The sequence below is a fragment of the Anoplophora glabripennis genome, unplaced genomic scaffold, assembly GCF_000390285.2.
Source record: "Anoplophora glabripennis isolate ALB-LARVAE unplaced genomic scaffold, Agla_2.0 scaffold187, whole genome shotgun sequence".
Lineage (NCBI taxonomy): Eukaryota > Metazoa > Arthropoda > Insecta > Coleoptera > Cerambycidae > Anoplophora > Anoplophora glabripennis.
Genome location: NW_019416381.1, coordinates 818,898 through 838,820, shown reverse-complemented (window position 1 = coordinate 838,820; position 19,923 = coordinate 818,898). Strand labels below are relative to the sequence as shown.

Genomic DNA, 19,923 nt, shown 5'->3' with positions numbered 1-19,923 from the left:
AACGTTCTTTTCGTTTTTTAATATTATCTCGCTTATTGTTAGAGATGGACCCAACAAACCATATATGACTGTGCTCGACAGGGAACGTTCTATCCAAATGTGTAAAAATATACAGGGTGTTCCATTTAAATTAACAAAGTTAACATCCGCGGCCATTTTGTTTGAACTTCATTTGTTTTTCTACTATCATATTCGAAAATTTCATAAAAAATCGTGCAACTTTTGTATTTCACATTTTTTTATAACTCTTAAAACAAAAAAGTTAAAGGGGGGTCAAAATATAGTGAATCACCCTGTACCTAGTTATAAGTCTGTGTAGAAATTTTATTATAAGCAGATACCTAATGTTGAAGTGATAAATTAATAGGAAGAACGCTTCTGTATCTTTAAATTAAAGCTTTTTTTTTTTTAAGATTTCTTCGGTTAAATTCCTTATTTACTATTTATTTAATTAAAAGACTGCATGATTAATGATTATTAATAATTATTATTGGAAGAAAACTACGATTCAAAAACATTGAAATAAACATAAGTATATTGAAAGTGTTTAATAAAAAAACAAGTTAAAGGTTTTTAAGAAGAAACTCAAAGTTTAATTTAGTTTTGTTAGTAGAAGTAGAAACGTAAGTAATTAATAAAAATACTGAATAAATAATAAATGTTAATGATGATTGTTAAGTATAATAGCATGTTTATATTTCGCATTGCAATACCAAAATTATGACTTTTTTAAGTTTTAGAAATTTCTCGAGAATTCGAGAATTCCCGGGAATTCCTAGTCGAGAATTCTCGAGTCCCGAGAAAAAAAATAGGCCGAGAAATCAGAAACCCTATTTGTAATAGATTTAATTTTAGAAATGTTTTCCAAATCACTAATACAATATTATCAAAATCTGACTGCAAATTCATATATGAATGTAGTCGTAAATTGTGTCGGTGAAACTTTGAGGCTTATTCATTTATTCATTTCTTCGTTTCATTGTAACAGAAATACGCAATCAAATAAAAAGGGAAAACCATCAGCATTTTTGTTATTTGCAATGTCAGTTATGAATTTACAATTTTATTTTGTTTTGTATGAATGATATTATCACGCAAACAAATTGTTATTTAAATTCCTCTGTTTAAAATCCTCTTTTTTGACAAAGTTGTCCTTAAAAGTCATAAATACCAGTTGTCAATCCCAGGAAACAACTAATAAAACATAAAAATTTGAGATCAGCTATGCTTATACAGGGCGTTTTCAAAAGAAGTAGCACAAATAGTACCGGTGAATCTTCAGCTATAAAAAAAAACACGTTAAGCATAAAAATAAAAAAAATAACTTACGAGATTCTTATTTCAATCTCCTCCAAGCGGCAGAAATGTTTGAAAAATTGTTGAGGAGTTGCACATGCACAGTAGAAAATTTGTGTAAAATTCGACTATTATACGTTTATTGGTTTTCAAATTACAACCGCTATTCCATTTATTTTTTTAAACTTTGAGGGGCTGAGTCTTCTAACGGGTAAACATTTTACTAAAGTCGTTTTTTATGCAAAACATTTTTTTTAGCTGTAGAATAACCGGTACGATTTGTGCTACTTCTGTACACTCTGTACATTCATATATTTCAGTTAATCTTACCTAATTGGCCAGATAGCATTCAGAATAACTAAGATTAGCTGATATCAAGTAAATAAATCACGACTAGATATTATTGTGGAAGCTAACGGAAGTGATCACATAAATCGCAAATAAAAAATAACATATCTATCTCGTTGGCAATGAAGTATATAAATAATTTTTATCTCAATTTTCCAAATCTATCGAGAACGTCGCGACAGTTCTGCATCTGTAAAATACAGTAAAGTTCCCAGTTTGTAATTAATGCGTAATTCACTTTTTAAGTCCGTTTCGACACTGTACATTCTAAATTATTGAAGACACTGTTTTCGCAAAAAGAGACCACGACCCGCACAGTCAGCTTTGTGAATTCGTCAGTTTTGTGCCAAAAATCAGATTACTGTTCTCCTTCCACCTCCTTACACGTCAGACCTGGCTCCTTACGATTTTTTTTTATATCCAAAATTAAAATCAGTGCTGAAAGGACCCTTCCGACTATTGTTAACATCAAAGCAAATTCGTCACAGACTATTTCAAATGAAGCTGTCCAGGACAGCTTCGCGAAATGGAAACTCCACTGGGAAAAGTATGTGAATAGGGAAAGGGAGTACTTTTAAGAAGACAACCAGTACCGGTAACAAAGTAAAAATGGAACACTTGGTTTTAGTCTATTGAAATTCATTTTACAATTGTTAAAACGAAACTATATATTTTGTGGTGACAACAAACAGCAAATAAAGTAACTACTCTATTTTTAAATTGTAACTTTGATACCATGTGTCTAGAAATTGAGATACTAGGTGAAAAATTACTTAATGTAATTGTCCTGTTATTTTCCTTCAAAGCTTCTGCAGTCTTGAGCTATATTTTTGTAACAATCTATATACATGAATAAAATAATCAGTTACTAACAAAATAGATATATTTCTTCTTGGTATAAAAACAGCAAAGTTTTTCTTATATTAAGTTAACAACCACACCACTAAGAATCGATGCTAGTGTCGCAAATACCAGCATAACGAACATAATAGTTAACATACACATGAACTTCTCTTCGCGTTCACAATAACTGCAAACATAAAAAAAAATAATAAATTTTAATATATAAACTTATAGGTGATGTGCAATCCCGCATTCCGCGTTACAGCATTCCAGCGATTTCCCGCATGTCAATGAGACCTGCGGAATTCCCTCATTTGTGCTGTAATTTCCGCGCGGGAAATTTTTGAATAGAACACGTCCATATAGCGACGTGCGCGCGAGCGCTCCGTTTGGTTTGCATGCGCATCCTGTTCCCCTGTGACAGCATCGATCAATTGAGCGAAGAAAAGGATTAAAATTGGCAGATCTTTGTATCAATCAAACAAATTCCTTGATTCGTTTGTTTATTTTGGAGAAAAAAAGTGTTTACAAAGTGAAATTTTATATGTAGATAATAGTTTTGTCTTCTTGTATATTAATTTTATTATACTATATTATCGATGTAGCAAATATTTTTTTAGAAATTGTTACTACGATTAAATTACTAACCTAACCTAGATGTTTATGAATTTAGTAATTTAACAGCAAGGAGTACGTTAAGTAACTAGAGACATAATAATATCTATGTAAAAATAACAAAAGTAATATGTTATTGATGTGTAGATTTCTGTCGATTCTTAGGTAATAATTAATAAACATAGTTTTTAATATACAGGGTGGCCATTAGTGTGGGAATGTAAAATAATTCCTTTGTTATTCATAATACAGAAAAAAAGTTTATATAAAAGTGGTACAGAATCAAAAAACCTAAAGGACAAAATTAATTTGAAATATAACAAGGCGATTAGTAAAAACGGGATACGCCAAATATTACATTTTTTAAATGAAATACCCTGTATATTTATAAACATATGGATTTCTGAGAAAATTCTGTATATGGTAATATAAACAGTTTAACATTTTAGTGAAGGGTTGCCAAGTTATGTAGAAAATTCTTCAAATGTTTCAAATTAATTTTGTAGTTTAGGTTTCTTGATTCTGTACAACTTTTATATAAACTTTTTTTCTGTATTATGAGTAACAAGGGAGTTATTTTACTTACTCACACTAATGGCCCACCCTGTATATAGGTAATGCTTATCTGTTTGATTTTTAAATACCAAGAATTATTTATATTTCATTTTATTAAATACAACATTACACAATAATAGCATTATTTTCATATATAAATATATTTTTAAATCTTTCGCGGGAATTACAGCGGGATCCCTCTGTAAAGGCGAATTTACCGCAAATTTCCAGCTGGAAAAAAAAGACTGCGGGATTGCAAACCCTAGTTACAAACTTACCCTGGTAGTATGATTATAACGGCGTTTTGCACATATCCACTAGAAAATGCTAATAAAATCATAAAAATTATAAAACATGCATCTTCGTGGAACACAACAGGTAGGTGATTCCTAGGTTGGATATTACAAAGCAGTATTAGTGGAAATAGGACTAATCGCACTACAGATGTCCCAAGAATGACATATACAATTTTCAACTAAAAAAGAACAAAGCTTCATTCTCTCTCACTTTAGAAGACAAACAAAATTATTATATTTTTACATTTGTAACTAATGATATCGTTAGAAACAATTACTATAACGACTAACGCCCAGATCAGTGAATTATACCCCTAAAACTGCGATCGAATGAAGATAGTTAACTTGGAGAGTAGAGGGTAGGTGCTTGTTTGTTGGGTGTGGCAAACCAGTGGCGGCTCGTGACATTGTGAATAGGCGAAGCGCGTGGCTTTTTTACTAGGTGGGCAAGAAAGAAAAAAAAAAGCACCGCAAGCAAAAAATTTTAAGTTTTCAAGGTCAAACGACTAAATGCATCTGGAAATTTTTAGTTGCATTTATAATATTATAGAAAATCTGACGATGTTCACGACTAGGATTTGCATTTAGATTTTATAAAAAATAATACCTACACAACTATTTGGTTATTTTATTAATCCGCTCTCAAATAATAAATAAATAGGAATAAATGTCCACGTCATTTTTTATTATGGAGATGAGAGCCTGAATCAGGCCGAGTATTTATCCCATTTTATCATAATAACAGTTATGTTATTTCAGGGTTGTTAACGTTACCTGTTAAGATATAACATGCATGTCATTGAGGAATTAAGACCATTTTTAGCAAATACTCGTATTGCAATTTTGTTGTTTTTTGAAGACGCTTTTGTGTCGACATTTTTAATAATAATTATGCAAAATTATTATAAACAAGAGTCAGTATTAGACAAAAACACATATAACTGACAGATGTCTTTTAGGTTATGAAACATGAAACAAATGCAAACTCGTAAATAACGGGTAAGTACGACATAAAATAGTTTGTAACACGTTATCTTAAATTATAACAGAGTTTCTTAAAGGCAAGGAATTTGGTGTCGCTATAGTTTAACGTACGTGTTATTTGTCTAATGAAAATGAACGGCTTGTTAAATTTACATTTACTTGCCGGTTTTATAAACGCACATCGAAGGTAAGTTGTAAAATTTAAGTAACTTAGGTAAGTATTTACCCTAAAATTATTGTTAGGTTAAATCAAACGAAGAAGGATCTAACAAGGAAACTACCCCAACCCGAACTCTCCGATTTCCAATATTTTTATATATGTTGTAGACTCGGTTGTAGAACATAAAAAATTAAATGACATATTTTTTTTATCGGCGGAAAAACATATTTAGGGGGTGAAATACATCCTCAAAGTTCACCCCCCAAAACAGTTTTTTCTAAATATCTGGGGTTCTAATCAATATTTTGGAATGAAAAAAAATGTAAATTGCTTCTTATAAAAAAACAAATGTTTCACATTAGATTCCGTGTTTGGAGGCTGCTACCCTTATTTTTTATTTCAGAAAAACTATATTTTTCAAACATTTTTTATATATATAAAAATTCATATTAAAAAAAATAAAAAATATGATTTATGTAAAGAAATTGACAAAATAAAGTTCTCTTTTTAGGGGGTGAACAACCCTCTAGTGTGCTAAAAATGTCTGTACGATTAGAATTAACATTGCAAAATAAAAAGTTTTTACTTTTTCTCTAATCATACGAATAATTTGTTCTATTAGCCGCAAACAGATTTAAACGGATGCAAACTACCCCTCATGGTCACCCCCAAAATATTTCTGTGACATCTCAATATTTTGAAATGAAATAAAATGGAAATTACTTCTTTTAAAAAAATAAAATGTTTCACAAGTGATTTCGTGTTTGGGGGTTGCAACCCTTATTTTTTATTTCAGGAAAACAAAGTATATTTTCAAACATTTTTTATATATAAAAAATTCATATTGATTCAAAATATTAAAAATAAGTATGATTTATGTAAACAAATTGACAAAAATAATTTCTCATTTTAGGGGGCGAACAACCCCCTAGTAATCCCCTAGTGTGCGAAAAATGTTTTAACTTTTTCTCTAATCATACGAATAATTTTTTCTCTTGGTCTAAAACGGATTTAAACAGATGCAAACTACCCCTGATGTTCACCCCCAAAAACAGTATATCCGTGATATCTCGGATTCTAATAAATATTTTGGAATGAAACAAAATGGAAATTACTGAACCCGTTTATTGGGGGATGAACAGCAGGGGTAGTTGATGAACAGCAGGGGTAGTTTGCATCAGTTTAAATCCGTTTTAGACCAATAGAAAAAATTATTCGTATGATTAGAGAAAAAGTAAAAACTTTTTATTTTAAAATGTTCATTCTAGTCAGCACAGAAATTTTTCGCACACTAGGGGGTTGTTCACCCCTTAAAAAGAGAACTTAACTTTGTCAATTTATTTACATAAATCATATTTTTAGTTTTTTTAACAAATATGAATTTTTTATATACCTATAAAAATTGTTTGAAAAATATAATCTGAAATAAAAAAAAGGGTAGCAACCCCCAAACACGAAAACACTAATGAAACCACTAGTTTTTTATAAGAAGTAATTTTGCATTTTGATTCGTTCCAAAATATTGATGAGAACCCCAGATATTTAGAAAAATCTGTTTTGAGCAGGGGCGAACTTTGAAGATGTATTTCACCCCTAAACATGTTTTTCCGCCGATAAAAAAATACGTCTTTTAATTTTTTTTTGTTTTGTGGTTTTTCCCCAAATTCATGCTCAATAAATTAACTTTAGTAGCAAACTGTTGTCATAAAGCATTAATAAGTTTTAATTGTGATGGTTTCGTTCTGCCGGTAGTCGTAGTCTGTTGTTATGAAACATGAAACAAATACCTACAACGTAGAGCGCAAACTCGTAAATAACGGGTACGTACAACATAAAATAGCGGCCGTGTTCCGTTTCATTTCATTACAATTAAATAACATGTCTGTTTGACGGATACTTATGTTATTACGGCATGTTATTTACAAATGTTATTTCTAACATAACATTTTAACGTAAATGGGATACATTCTCGGCCTGAATATGTCTTTTGCTGACTTATTCTATGCCATTTGTATGTTCTTTTGGATTATTAATACCTGCCTTGTCCTTATAATTAAAGCTTTTGTACATACTATCCCTCGCACTGACATCAGACACTACCCGCGTACTATGCGACGCGTACATTAACCGCAAACTGAAACTACAAGTGTAAGTCGCTTTAAGCCGGCCTCAGTTCCCCCGTAAATCATGTTATTTTAACGGCCTCGCGTGGAGGGGGAACTGTAGTATATTGTAGGCAGGTGTGACGCGCCTATTCAATATTCAAACAATTATTTTATATTGTTATTTTGATTTTTGATAAATGTACCTAATAGGTAACTGGAAATTAACGAGTAGTTTACCTAACTGTTTATTTAGGTTAATAGTAGAATAGTAGGTATTAAAATATACGGTGTGAGAAGCAAATTTTCCAGTGAGGCCCGGCCTCAGTTGCTTCATACGACGAGCCGCCACTGTGGCAAATATTGCGGGGTGTTAGTAACGCACCTAATCTTTGTCACCACTCGCCAAATAAACATCTACTATCTATAATCTAAGTAAACCATCTGTAATGCGATCGCGGTTGTGAGCAGCTAAATTAATTCGTTAATGAAACCACAACCAATTTTGAACTTGGCAGTTCCAGCGGTCTGCCATAGGTGAGACGATAATTTTTTTTTTATGTCTAGACAGGGTGTATCGAAACATGTGTCGGAAAATAAAGGGTGTGCTTCTTTGGCTCATTCTAAGAAAAAAAGTTCTTATTAACATGGGCCGGCAAACGCAGTTTTCGAGATTTAGGGTATCAAAAAAAAAAGATTTCTTTCAGTTTTTTGACGATTAATCAGGAACCGTTTGAGATACAGAATTTAAAATTTGTATACTTATTATCATCATTAATATTAGCTTCTTTTGAATACTAATTCGATTTTTATTCATATGTCAGTGGCGGAGATTTTAGGATTGCACGAGGTCCTTTTGCCCCTAATTTTTACCTCTCTGGAGGAATTAGCATTTCGAAAGCATGTTTTAAACCACCAATGTTTTCTACACGAAAAATGTACTCATCATCAAGAGCTCGAACCGTTATCAAGATAAATGGCCTTTTATGATGGAAAACATGAAAGAAAGTGAATGATGAACAAAATTATTCCAAAACTAAGCAAATAAACGTCAAAAAAATCAGAACAGTTGTTGAAAATGGCCTCCTCCTACGGTAATGTAGGCTTCTAACATAAGTCTGAGTGACTGACGTACCCGTTCAAAAATGGATCGTACGTTATGCAGCAAGCAGTTATGTGATTCCTCAGTTTTTCAACAGTATTAACTGGTGTAGTGTAAACTAAACTTCTTCTTTTTTGACATCCTATATCTCGAAAACGGTGCGTTTGCGGACCCAGGTTTTAATAAGCACTTTGTTTCTTAGAATCAGCCAAAGAATCACACCCTCCATTTTTCGACATATGTTTTGAAACACTCTTTATACAGACAGACATGGGTGAGATATAACAGGCAAACATCTTAAAATGGTCGCTGATACCGTCAGTATAGCCAAATGCGACCATAAAAAAATGTAACTCGCTTTGTATATAATATTTGACCCAAAGTTTCATCTTAGTTTTCATCTTACAGTGTTAGTGCGTTTAGCAAGTAAATCTTTAATGTCAAACTCATCTAATTCTACATCTGTAGATGCATAAATATACTATGTGACAAAAAATACATCACCCTGTTGAGGTCAATATTTTAAAACTCTATACATATGCTTAGGATGTAGATGTAGGATGATAAAGAAAGGTGACATTTTATCTTGTTTTCCTTCCATTTTTTTTTTTAAATTTATTCTCTGGTATTTTAGTCAGTTTGTTGTTATTATTCGAGTGAAACAGTTCTAAACTATAGTGATAAAATGCCCAGAGTTAGAAGACGGCAGAATTAGCTGAGCGATTTTGAAAGGGGTCGTATTATTGACCTACATGAGGCGGGAATTAGTTTTCGCGAAATCGGTAGACGGATGCAAAGAAATGTTGCAACAATTATTCGTTATTGGAGAAGCTGGTCAATAGGCAACATCGCAGGAGAGGCTCTGGACGACCTAGAGGAACGACAGATCGAGAAGACAGGAGATTGAGACTGCTTGCCCTTAGGGATCGGCACAGTACCTCCAGATCTAGGAAACATTTTTTTGGAAGAGATGGGCCATAGAATTACAATGCGTTCCATATATCGTCGTATTCGTTCCTATGGTCTAATTTCATATCGCTCGAGATGAGTCAAGCGTCGAAGAGGAGAAAGGCGGTTCTTGGAGTTTGTCGTAAGACGTGAAATAGCTCTTACCAGAGGATTGATGGTGTGGGGTGGAATCAGGATAGGTAGCAGAACTCCTCTAGTATTTCTCCAAGGCCAATTGAATGTCCAAAGATACATTCATGAAGTTCTGGAACCGTTTGCTATACCATATATTCGAGGGTTAAATAATGTCACGTTCCAACAAGATAACGCTCGCCCTCATATTGCAGCGGTTACATTACAGTTCTTAGAAGAGGTCAACATCAATATTCTCCCATGGCTCGCACATTCGCCTGACCTTTCGCCCATCGAACATGTCTGGGATATTATGGGTCAAAGATTGGAAATGCTTCCAAACCTTCCAATGAACTTATAACAGCTGCATGATGCTCTAAAAGTTGCTTGTGATGAGTGATGACCTTCCTCGGGACTCTATAGATCACCTTATTAGAAGCATGCCCAGGCGAACCACAGAATGCATTCTTTTAAATGAAGGGGCAACCCATTACTGAATTTGGACTTTATAGGATGCGATTTTTCCAACGAAAATGTTATGAATTGTTATTCTTAACACAATCAACACATGTAGAGAATTTGGTTAAAAATATACAGTTTTACTAGGTGATGCGTTTTTTTTGTCACATAGTATATATTTCATGAGGGAAAGTGTAATGTCAAAACATGAACAAAAGTATTTATCTATAAATTGTCCTTACCACTGCAACGTAATTAGATATTTCTCTACCAACAAATTCCATAACATTAAATAAAAGGAACACAGTCACTGGCACGAAATAAATATCTGAAAAGAAAATCATTTAGTACAACTGCAAGTCTTTGATAGCAAGAAATAGAGTTTACACAACTTAAAAAATGTGAGCCGGTGAACCGTTGAATTCCAGAAAATTAGAATTCCCAGATTGGTTAGTGTATTTGTACTATAAAGCGGTTCTCGAGATGTCAAATTAACTAGTAGTCAATAATTGGAAAAACATTTATATCCATGATCTCATAATTCTATAACCCCGTACCCCATAACCTTATAGGTCCATAATGTAGGATGTGCGTTGGAGTAGAACCACTAAACTCTGTAGTAACATAGATCTCATACATCAAGGATCCGAAACTACATGATTGTGGGTTGGCAGGCTCTTCCATAACCCCATAACCCCGTAACCCCATCACCTGGAATGTGCGAGGATAACCAGAAAAAGCTGTAGCAATATGGATTTTATACATATATCAGGGGTCTGAAACTATATGACTGAGTTCGCAGATTTCTATAACCCCATCCTCGTAACCCCATAACCCGAGGGTGCCAGGATTTATAATCACAAAATCCTGAGGCATTGAGTTTGTAGTACTGCTATAGCTCCGTAATCCCTTAACCTATTAACATAGATTTGTATCATAAAATCTCTTTGAGTTTTTCTCTTTGCATCTACACCGAAAAAACGTAATCGTACATCCTTGATTGGACAATAGGTGATCATGCGTTTTTACGATGAAAATCGTTATGGGGTCATAAGGTCATAGGGTTATAGCGTTATGGTGCAATGAAATTATGAATTTCAATGTTTTTCCAAACCATGACTACACCAGTCGGTTTAAAATTTTGAAAACCACTTTCTATGGGAGTTTCTTGATGTCGGGGTTAAAAAATGAACCAATCCGGGGATTCTGACTTTAGATTCGTATTCAGCGTTTTTGCGTTCTGTTATCAAACAACAAAAAATTAAAAAGAAGTTACAATAATGTATAAAAATTAAAAGAAGATGAATCAGATATTCAAAACACGTTTCCTAATTAGCCCTGGGTATTGCAGATTGATACGGGTGTACCACTTAAAAAATTGTTTTATGTATCTTGTATCAAAGATACATAGGGCTCAAATAAAAGTTTCATTAAATCAATCGGTCCATACTTTAAAATTAATTTTCCATATTACAGGGTGTCCCACTTCTTATGGGCCATAGATATCTCAGTATTATTGCATTTTTAGTTTCTTATTGAATTAAGACCTACTTAATAAACAATAGTTAGATACTACCATTTTGGTATTATTTATTGGTTTTTTAATAGAAATTTGCAACATCTCTAAAAAATGTAAAATTTTTCAGCAATACGATTTACACACATAAAAAGATTTATCCTCTACATTACTTATTTCAAATAGAAACGTAATAATTTCGGTTAACAGAAATTTCATGTTTTGGATCATGGCTAATTTATTCTAATATACATATATTCTTATCCGGATTTTATTAAGTTGTTTTATTTTGATTTTTTTACTGTTTCTTGTTATTGATTATTTTATTGCTGAAATTCGTCACTTACGCCGAATGTTGATTTAAAAATGTGATCATATTCTCATAAAAATCATTATTATTAACAATAATTTTAGTTGTATATTCATTCTTGTAAATATTTTGCTAATATTTACGTAACTTTAACATTGCTCGAATATATTTTTCGCAGTTCATTTTTAAAGCCACGACTGCAACAAAAAATATGAAAAATTACAAACATCTACAAAACTACAAATTATACAAAATTGACCGTAACTACCTTGGGGAAATTGTAAAAATAAATAAATAAATTTTGAATTTATCTATAGGTACCAAATCATTTATTGTTCAAAACTTATAACTTCCAAGATATGTAATTATTATTATTCTATTCGAAATATATTAAGTAGATAATAGATAATTTATAGTAGAAAAGATTTTCATACTTATACAAGTGGTGCAAACCGTATCTTGTTACCACATTTATTTGTTAATATATTTCATATTTATGAGAATCCTGCAGATAAAAAAATTATACTAAAAAAATTTGAATCGAGAACTTGGAATAAATTCAGTATATCAACCAAAAAGTTGTTGTTAAAATATGATCAGACACATCGATTAGTATTATAAGTTGAGCATTTTTGTTTACAAAAAAATATGTTATGCAGGATATCCCAACCAAGAGGTATGATGCCATAAACGATTTTTGAAACGGTATAGGTCTAATTTTGTTTCAGTTTTTTTTGACCAAACAAATATAAGTATATTCCTTAATAAAAAATTATTTGGTGAAAGAATTATTTTGAAGTTACCGTAATTTGGGAGCGAGTAGGATAGGAATAGGAATAAAAATTTGAAATTTTGTAGCGAAATATTACACTTAAAAAAAGTTAAAAAACCCGAGATTGCCCTTTAAAAAATCATCGATAAAAGTGTGCAGTTTATATTAATAATCGACGTGTTTGAGGATTTTGTAACATCAAAAGGTACTATTTACACGCAATGTTTTTTGACAAAATATAAGTTAAATTTAATAACAAATTCAAAAATGTAATAATATATAATCCATGAGACACTATATAATCCAAAAAATATTTAAAATGTGAAGAAATAGATTTGTTGCAACATTTATTGGAAATTTATTTAATTACTGTTCTATATAGCTCGATATTTTGTGTAACACTTACCACTCCAATCATTCGTACCCTTGCTAGAAGACTCTACTAAGGCGGTGAGTCCGGGGTTCAAAATGAGGGTACTAACCAAACACAAACTTAAAGCCAGCAACAGCAACCAAAGCTTCTTGAGCAATGGTATAATAGCACCAATATTAAACGCTGCTGGTCTCTCGACGACTGCTGGTGTCCACTCTAGCTTATTTCTAAGGTATTCGGATTTATTCGAGATTACTACGAACGCAATGATTGTACCTCCAACAACAAAAACTGCAATGGCATAAAAGAAACCGGCAGTAACTTTGACAGAGGATGTAACTAGCAAAGCAAATACCTGCACTGAGGCTGCCAGTATGCCACACAGCGACTGTCCTGCGAGCTGCGCAGCCAAATACCTCAAAGGAAATCGAGTGGACAGTTGAAAGAAGGAGATCATAAGGACGGAAAAACAACCTGTAAAGTCGTTAAACATGATTAAAACCTTAAAAATAATGTAAAAAGAAATATAACATGTAACTAGAGCTGGGTATGAATACAGAAATAGTATATTAAGTATTAAGGTAAGTAAGTATTCTTTACTGTTGAGGATATGTCCGAAATCAGTAAGACACTTAATGACTGCAGTGCATGACGTTTTATTGCACGCTCAAAAAGAGTAATTTTTGGTTTTTTAGAAAATTGACGGCTAAATTAGAAATATTCACGAAATGACTAATGTTAAGCATGACTTTTACAGTTCGATATACCCAGAAGAATCCTGTGAAATTTCATCTCGATCTAGCTAACCGTTTCATTGCTTCAAACAGTCAATTTTTTGAAAAAAATTAAAAGGTCACGTTTTTTGATCTTAAACACTTCATAAGCATGATCAAAATGGATATTTTTTTTGAGGTTTTCTCACATTTTTACCGCAAATAACGTTTAAATTGATGAAAAATTGATTTTTGGTTTTTTCCTGTTTTTAAAAAGATGATAAAAGTGTAAAAGATGAAACGTTATAGGAAATTTATTCTAATTTTCGAAACTGCCCTTCAATTCTCGACCATTTGTCGCCGAGATAGCGACTTTATTTGTCGCACTATTTCTTAGAATTGCATGATAACCTAACCTAACCTTCTAAAAAAATTTCGACCGAAAGATTTAAAAACTAGAATCTTAGAGGATCAAAATGCTTTTTTTTTTTAATTCCCGATACGACCATTTTTCACCTAAACACAGTCTGTTAAAAATCACGGAAAAATTTCGGAAATTCATTTGACCCTTTAATTTTGTGTGTTTATGTATGTATTTTGAACTGTTTTTTTTTTTCGATTTTCTATTTTACCACTTCGTATCTTTCCCTGGCGCCGCTATTCAAAGAAAAAAGTGACCTGAAACCAATTTTTCTTTATATTTTGTTTCTGGTTGATTTTGCAGCAAAAATAATTATGTCTTAATCTACATGATTTTCTCTACAAAATGGGTCTCTCTTATTTTGTAGAAAGACAGAGTTTACCAAGTACTTAACGTGTAAAACAATACGCATTTAATGTGTTAAGCCTACCGTTCAAATGCAACAGTTGACGACGTCGTCTCTTTTCAATCAGGACGAACTCAAATTTCTTAATGGGTTGCAAAAGACCCTAATCTTCACGAAGTTATAAACTTATTTAAAGAAAAAGATGCTGACAAAGAAAATGTAACTAAAGATGGAGAATACTTTCTTCTCAGACTCAGACGGATATAATAAAAAGGAATTTATACCTCTGAACACTTATAGGCACCAATGCTTCATAAAATCAGTATACATGAATAAATTTAACATCGCTTCATTGCCTCCTACAGAAGCATCAGCAAGACAACATTCACTTCGAACGTATCAGGTACAGCAATGGATTGGTAACGAAAAACCTGCAGATCAATGGGGATGGAAGAAAGACAAAAATGGTCTTGTCCCTCTGACTACACTCCAAGCCCCTGCTCTAGAAGTTCTATAATTTGCTTAAACTGTGACAATAAATGTGATAACATACCTCAAGCGTTGGATGATACTGATGACGATGAAGACGCTGATACGATCTTAGAACCACTGTATAATGAAATCGATACAGAAGGTAGAGAAGAAGCTACTGCGCCAAAAGAATTGATCCCACACGACTTCGTTGCCTTCAACTATCAAAAACTATTCAACTTTTCATTGCATGTTAAATGGTGACATTTCTTAGTCTCCTATCCAAAACAGGTTGGTTTTATGAAGAATATGGTTATAACCTATTTTGTAGAAAATGTTCTTGTCTTTAATTTGTTACATAACTATTTCTGCTGTAAAATCAACGAGTAACGAGATATCTTAATATGGTGGCGCCGGTGGCAAAGATACGAGATGGCAAATGAAAAATTTGAAATGAGAAGCTCAAAAATTACAGAATATCAAAACTTCCACAACATTTTCCAGCTAAAGGTAATTTACAGCACGTATTTACTGGACTATTAAGCTTATTGTATGTTATGATTCAAGAAAGTGACGATTTAGACTCAGAAAATGCTTGGTAGTAGGATGCTTAGCAATAATTCCCGGGAAGTCCAAAAAGAGATAAGAGAAAATCTTCAAGCTGTTTGCAGCGTGGTGTAGCAAGAAAACTCTTGAAAACGTCAGAGAAAAGGTAATGTTAGCCTGTTTTGTTTCAAGAAATGAAACCCTAAAGTCTCCAGAAAGCTTATGGGCTGAATACTCAAAGCCACAATATTTTTCCATAAAGCTGTTGATATTTTAAAATAAACTACGTTAATTGCTTTTTTTAAGAGAAAAATATTAAACATAAAGTGAAAAAATCTAGATTATTTACCAGGGAACACAATCATGTACAAGTGTATTTAAATATAAAACAAGAAGAAGAGAAAAATTATACACAATGAAAAAAAATGACATTGTAGATGAAGGTGTCTTTATAATAGCAAATATTCCTCTCGACACTAAAACGCATATATCACGAACGTCTACAATAACAAATCAATGAAACGAGAAGAGAAAATATCTAGCACTACGACCAAAACAGACAAAGTCCGTTCACTTATTCTTGGTAATGGGAAGGTTACAAATCAGGTATTAGGTAGAAGTAGGCCCAGTAAAATTGCACTGTGCTTAAAATTGCTGGGTCCCTCAACTGAAGGAGTTCTACCACTATTCTAGAAAACCAAAGAATAGATATTTTAGACCTTAAAAGGCACGGTGGGTGGCGTTCGTCCTCTGTAGCTAAGAAATATATTGAACACTCTGTGGAAAATACAAATCAATTTTCAAACAAGATTTACATGGAAATTCTTGAGGAAATTCTACAGTCGCAGCTCAGATTGTTATGTTCAGCAACTGTAGCATCATCAGAAGAGAACGTTATTTTAAACCCAAATTATATTGCTCCAATAATTATGATCATTGTTCAAATTGTAATTTAATTTCGTCTTTAATAAAAATTGATTTTTAAAATTATATTTATCGATCGATGATTTGTAAACGTCCTTGAATATTGACTTCTCTGTCGGCAAAGGTATCCATCATTACTTGAATTCTGAATATAGCATTCAAAGAGTACTTGAATCCAAAATACTTATATTCAAGCATTCACATTATACGAATACAATGTTGAATACTTACCTCAGAGGTTAAAGACAAAAATAAACTATTATTCCATTAAAGGTGAGGTTGAAAATAAAATTAAAGTACTATTGTATCAAACTGAGAATGGGGAATATACATTGTCTCTGACCTTAAAGATAAAAATAGACTATTGTTATATCAAACCGATTTAACGTACAAACATGAAATGAGGCATTTTATAAGGTCAAAAAGATTATATATCGTGGAAATATGTATTCAGATAAAAAAGGCTGTCGAAAAAATGACTGATGAATTATATTTACATTATCAGTTTGTTTCTAGAAAAATAAAGGAAAAGTTACAGTAATGGTTTATGATTGTCCATAGATGTAAAATTTGTTACTTTCCCTAAAAGATAAAATTTACATTTTCCCAAATTTTTAAATGTAATATCTGAGAATAGTCGATATGCAAAATTTTAGTTCAAAATTTAATAAATATTTTATTTTTTTTGTCACGGAATTATTTTAGTTGTTCCAATGCAATAAAATCCTATTAAAGATTGAGGATTTCATTATATCTCTTTAAATATTTTTTTTTACCTTTTGTAAGTTATAATAAATAAAATCTTAAATCTTAAATCTTAAATCTTTAAAATATTGACGCACAAAAAGTTCCTTTCTTATTGCAAAAGTTATGTTAAATTTTAACAAACAGTCTTCCAGATTAAAATAAAATATCGGTCAAACAGATTGATTTATAATTGATATTATGATTATAATGATACTTGATTTTTGTAGCGAGTTTCAAAATAAAAAGAGCGGCAAATGTGATGTAAACAAAGTATCATCACAAACCTAAAAATATCATCTCGTAAACATTTTTCCATATTCATTTCTTTTCGTTTTATAATAAATGAGTTAGTGTGTGGTGGCACTTTCATTGGACCACTCTTGTTCGTATTTATAACAAAATAATATCGAGAATACAATCACAGAGAGTAATCAGCTAAATATTTTTTATCTATTTAAGATAAGTAGATGATATCATCACATTTTACAGGAAAAAAGATATTTACTGTCTTTTCTCTGTAAATAAGAGTCACTTCTCCCCACCCTTTTAACGTAACTAGTTATGACAAGATTTTACATTATTAGGTATAATATTGATTTCCGAGTATTCATACAGGTACTTTAGTATTCATGGATGCTTATAATGCCCATAGAGTAGTTGTTTCCCGCAGTACTTGTAGTTAGCAATCTTATCTGTGAGATTTGATGTCTTTTACATATCTAGATTTTTGGTATCGAGGTATTTTCATATGACAGGATTTGTTTGAAATAGCTTATTACCTTAATAAAGCGTAAAACATGTGATAGGTAATAACACAATATATGTATCTATGAAATAAAAAAGTAAAAAGGGCAAAAAAGAAAAAAAATAGATAGGAAAACAATTATAATTCTTAGTCACGTAAATCATTTTTTGACAAGCGTTTTTTCAAAAATTTCATTTCTTTAATTAATTTTAATATATATAGGATGTTTCTTTGACTGTTGAGAATCAATAATTTGAATATAGAATTCAGAAATCTAAAAAAAATCAATGTGGAAACGATTCAGAGAGTTTTGTGCAATAAAAGTTCACGTATTAAAATCAACACCTTAAATGGAGAAAAGTATCTTGTATTTTAATAGATGGGGCTAGCAGTATCCGAAAAAAAGATGGATCATTTTAAAAATGTGGGACGTGACAGCTAAATTTCCTGTGGAAAAAGTATTAGATATTTTTTTTAAATCTGCAAAAAATGTGATAGATAGATGATGCACGTAAAGTATTGTATTCGAGTAATACCCAGCTCTGGATATAACACAAGACAAGTTAAAGACCAACAGCGAAACTGTTTACTAATGAGAGACGGTTGGGAATGACCATGGATTTTTGAAGACTTACTACTTTGTTACAATGTAGGTATTTATAACAGAATTAATAATAAAATATACTTACAATGTAGTAGTCCTCCTACTCCAACAGCGATGACGAAAAACCCAGATTGCCCTAAAAAGAAATAAAATTAATCGTATAAGAATTAATTATATTTGATTCCCTTCTGCAAGATATAATAATTGAAGAAACTTACACGAGTCCGTATCGAGGAATATGAAGAACCAAGTTAGTACAAAGAGCATCAATAATGAAACCATGCCACCAATGATCCGTTTTTTAAGCGAAATTTTCTTCATAAGTGCAAATGTAACAAATAAGAAAGTAATCGTGCCAACATTGCCAGCGATACTTGTGTAGGCTGTAAAGTTCTTTTGCAATGTCGTTTTCTGGGTATCTGAGGTATTAAAGGCCAAGTTAGGATCCCTAAATTTGAACATCCAGTACTAAAATAGTAATGGATTATTAATACACGTAAATGACTCACTTTGTTTACTGTGTTATCAGCGAATCGTCTAAAGCAAACGAATCATTGCGGAGAACAGATAAAATGTGTCAATCAATCTAAAACTTATTACAACAAAAGTGAAACAAATTTTCAACTAACATACCCCGTTTGCTGTCACATAAAAACTGCTCGGTAAGTAACAAGTAGTTCCTAAGAAATAAAACAGTACTATAAGTACATAATTAATAGGCTCATTCTTTTTCTCCGTATTTTGTGACACCATGTGATCAGTATCAGCCTCATCTGCAACATAAGCAAGTAAGTCAACTTATTAATAATTGGATTAAGTAGTTCACCTTTTATTTCCATGTTAAACTGACTGTTCGATTCTGTAAATGGGACTGCTCTTAAAAACGCTCTTGTTATTTATATATACCAGCATAGAAATTCTGCTAATTTGATAAGAGCAACCTGATATGATTACGGATTCTACATTTCAAGTATAATACATATCAAAGTTCATACATACCCTTGGCTTGGAACAGTTGTGTCTAAAATTGGAAAAATTAAACAAATGTATATTTTTGATTTATGTGCTTTTGTTGCAATTTATTTGAAATAAATATGTTTTGCTTATTTTTAATATATCCTTTTTCTAAGGTAGTGTGATAAAAAATAGACGGAGTAAAAAATAAAACCCCGTTTCATCTAATAAAGTGCCACGTTATTTATATACAGGGCTGGAAAATCCACATGGTCCATCTGACTTTACTTAAAAGCGACAAAGTAAAGTAAAGAAATCCGTGCGATAGACAAGGATGGCTATAGTGAAGACGTTTCATAATCTGAATAGTCACCGCCCGTTTCGGGTTAGAAGTGGTAGTGACTATTCAGATTATGAAACGTCTTCAATGTAACCATCCTTGTCTATCGCACGGATTTCTATGACTTACTTTATCGCCACCTGGAGAACCACCAATTGCTACAACGCCAAATGACATCGAAGACGAAATCCCTTCCGAAATCTGCAGTCATCACATACCATTAAAACCAAATAGATGTTGATGAAGCAGCAGCGTACACTCTTTGCACGAACACCCTATTTAAGAGTTTCCCATTGAAAAG

At 32.0% G+C, this 19,923-nt stretch overlaps 1 protein-coding gene across 1 annotated transcript; it reads right to left on the bottom strand.

Annotated features, from left to right (window-relative positions):
- Positions 1 to 2,262: 2,262 nt before the first annotated feature.
- On the bottom strand, positions 2,263 to 19,336 carry LOC108906735 (equilibrative nucleoside transporter 3). The gene is made up of 8 exons (XM_018710085.1): positions 19,155 to 19,336; positions 18,962 to 19,101; positions 18,547 to 18,796; positions 18,414 to 18,464; positions 12,845 to 13,285; positions 10,083 to 10,168; positions 3,936 to 4,132; positions 2,263 to 2,674 (listed from the first exon to the last, which is right to left on the bottom strand). The coding sequence occupies exons 1-8, from the start codon at positions 19,165 to 19,167 to the stop codon at positions 2,563 to 2,565; spliced, it is 1,290 nt and encodes a 429-aa protein (XP_018565601.1). The 5' UTR covers positions 19,168 to 19,336; the 3' UTR covers positions 2,263 to 2,562.
- Positions 19,337 to 19,923: the final 587 nt, after the last annotated feature.

Bases quoted from the DNA above. Each gene is read 5' to 3' on its own strand.
- LOC108906735 (XM_018710085.1), bottom strand. The intron at 18,465-18,546 runs GTAAGTTTCTTC...ATTTCTTTTTAG, and splicing joins ATTCCTCGATACGGACTCGT to GGCAATCTGGGTTTTTCGTC. The intron at 10,169-12,844 runs GTAAGTGTTACA...TTTTCTTTTCAG, and splicing joins GGGTACGAATGATTGGAGTG to ATATTTATTTCGTGCCAGTG.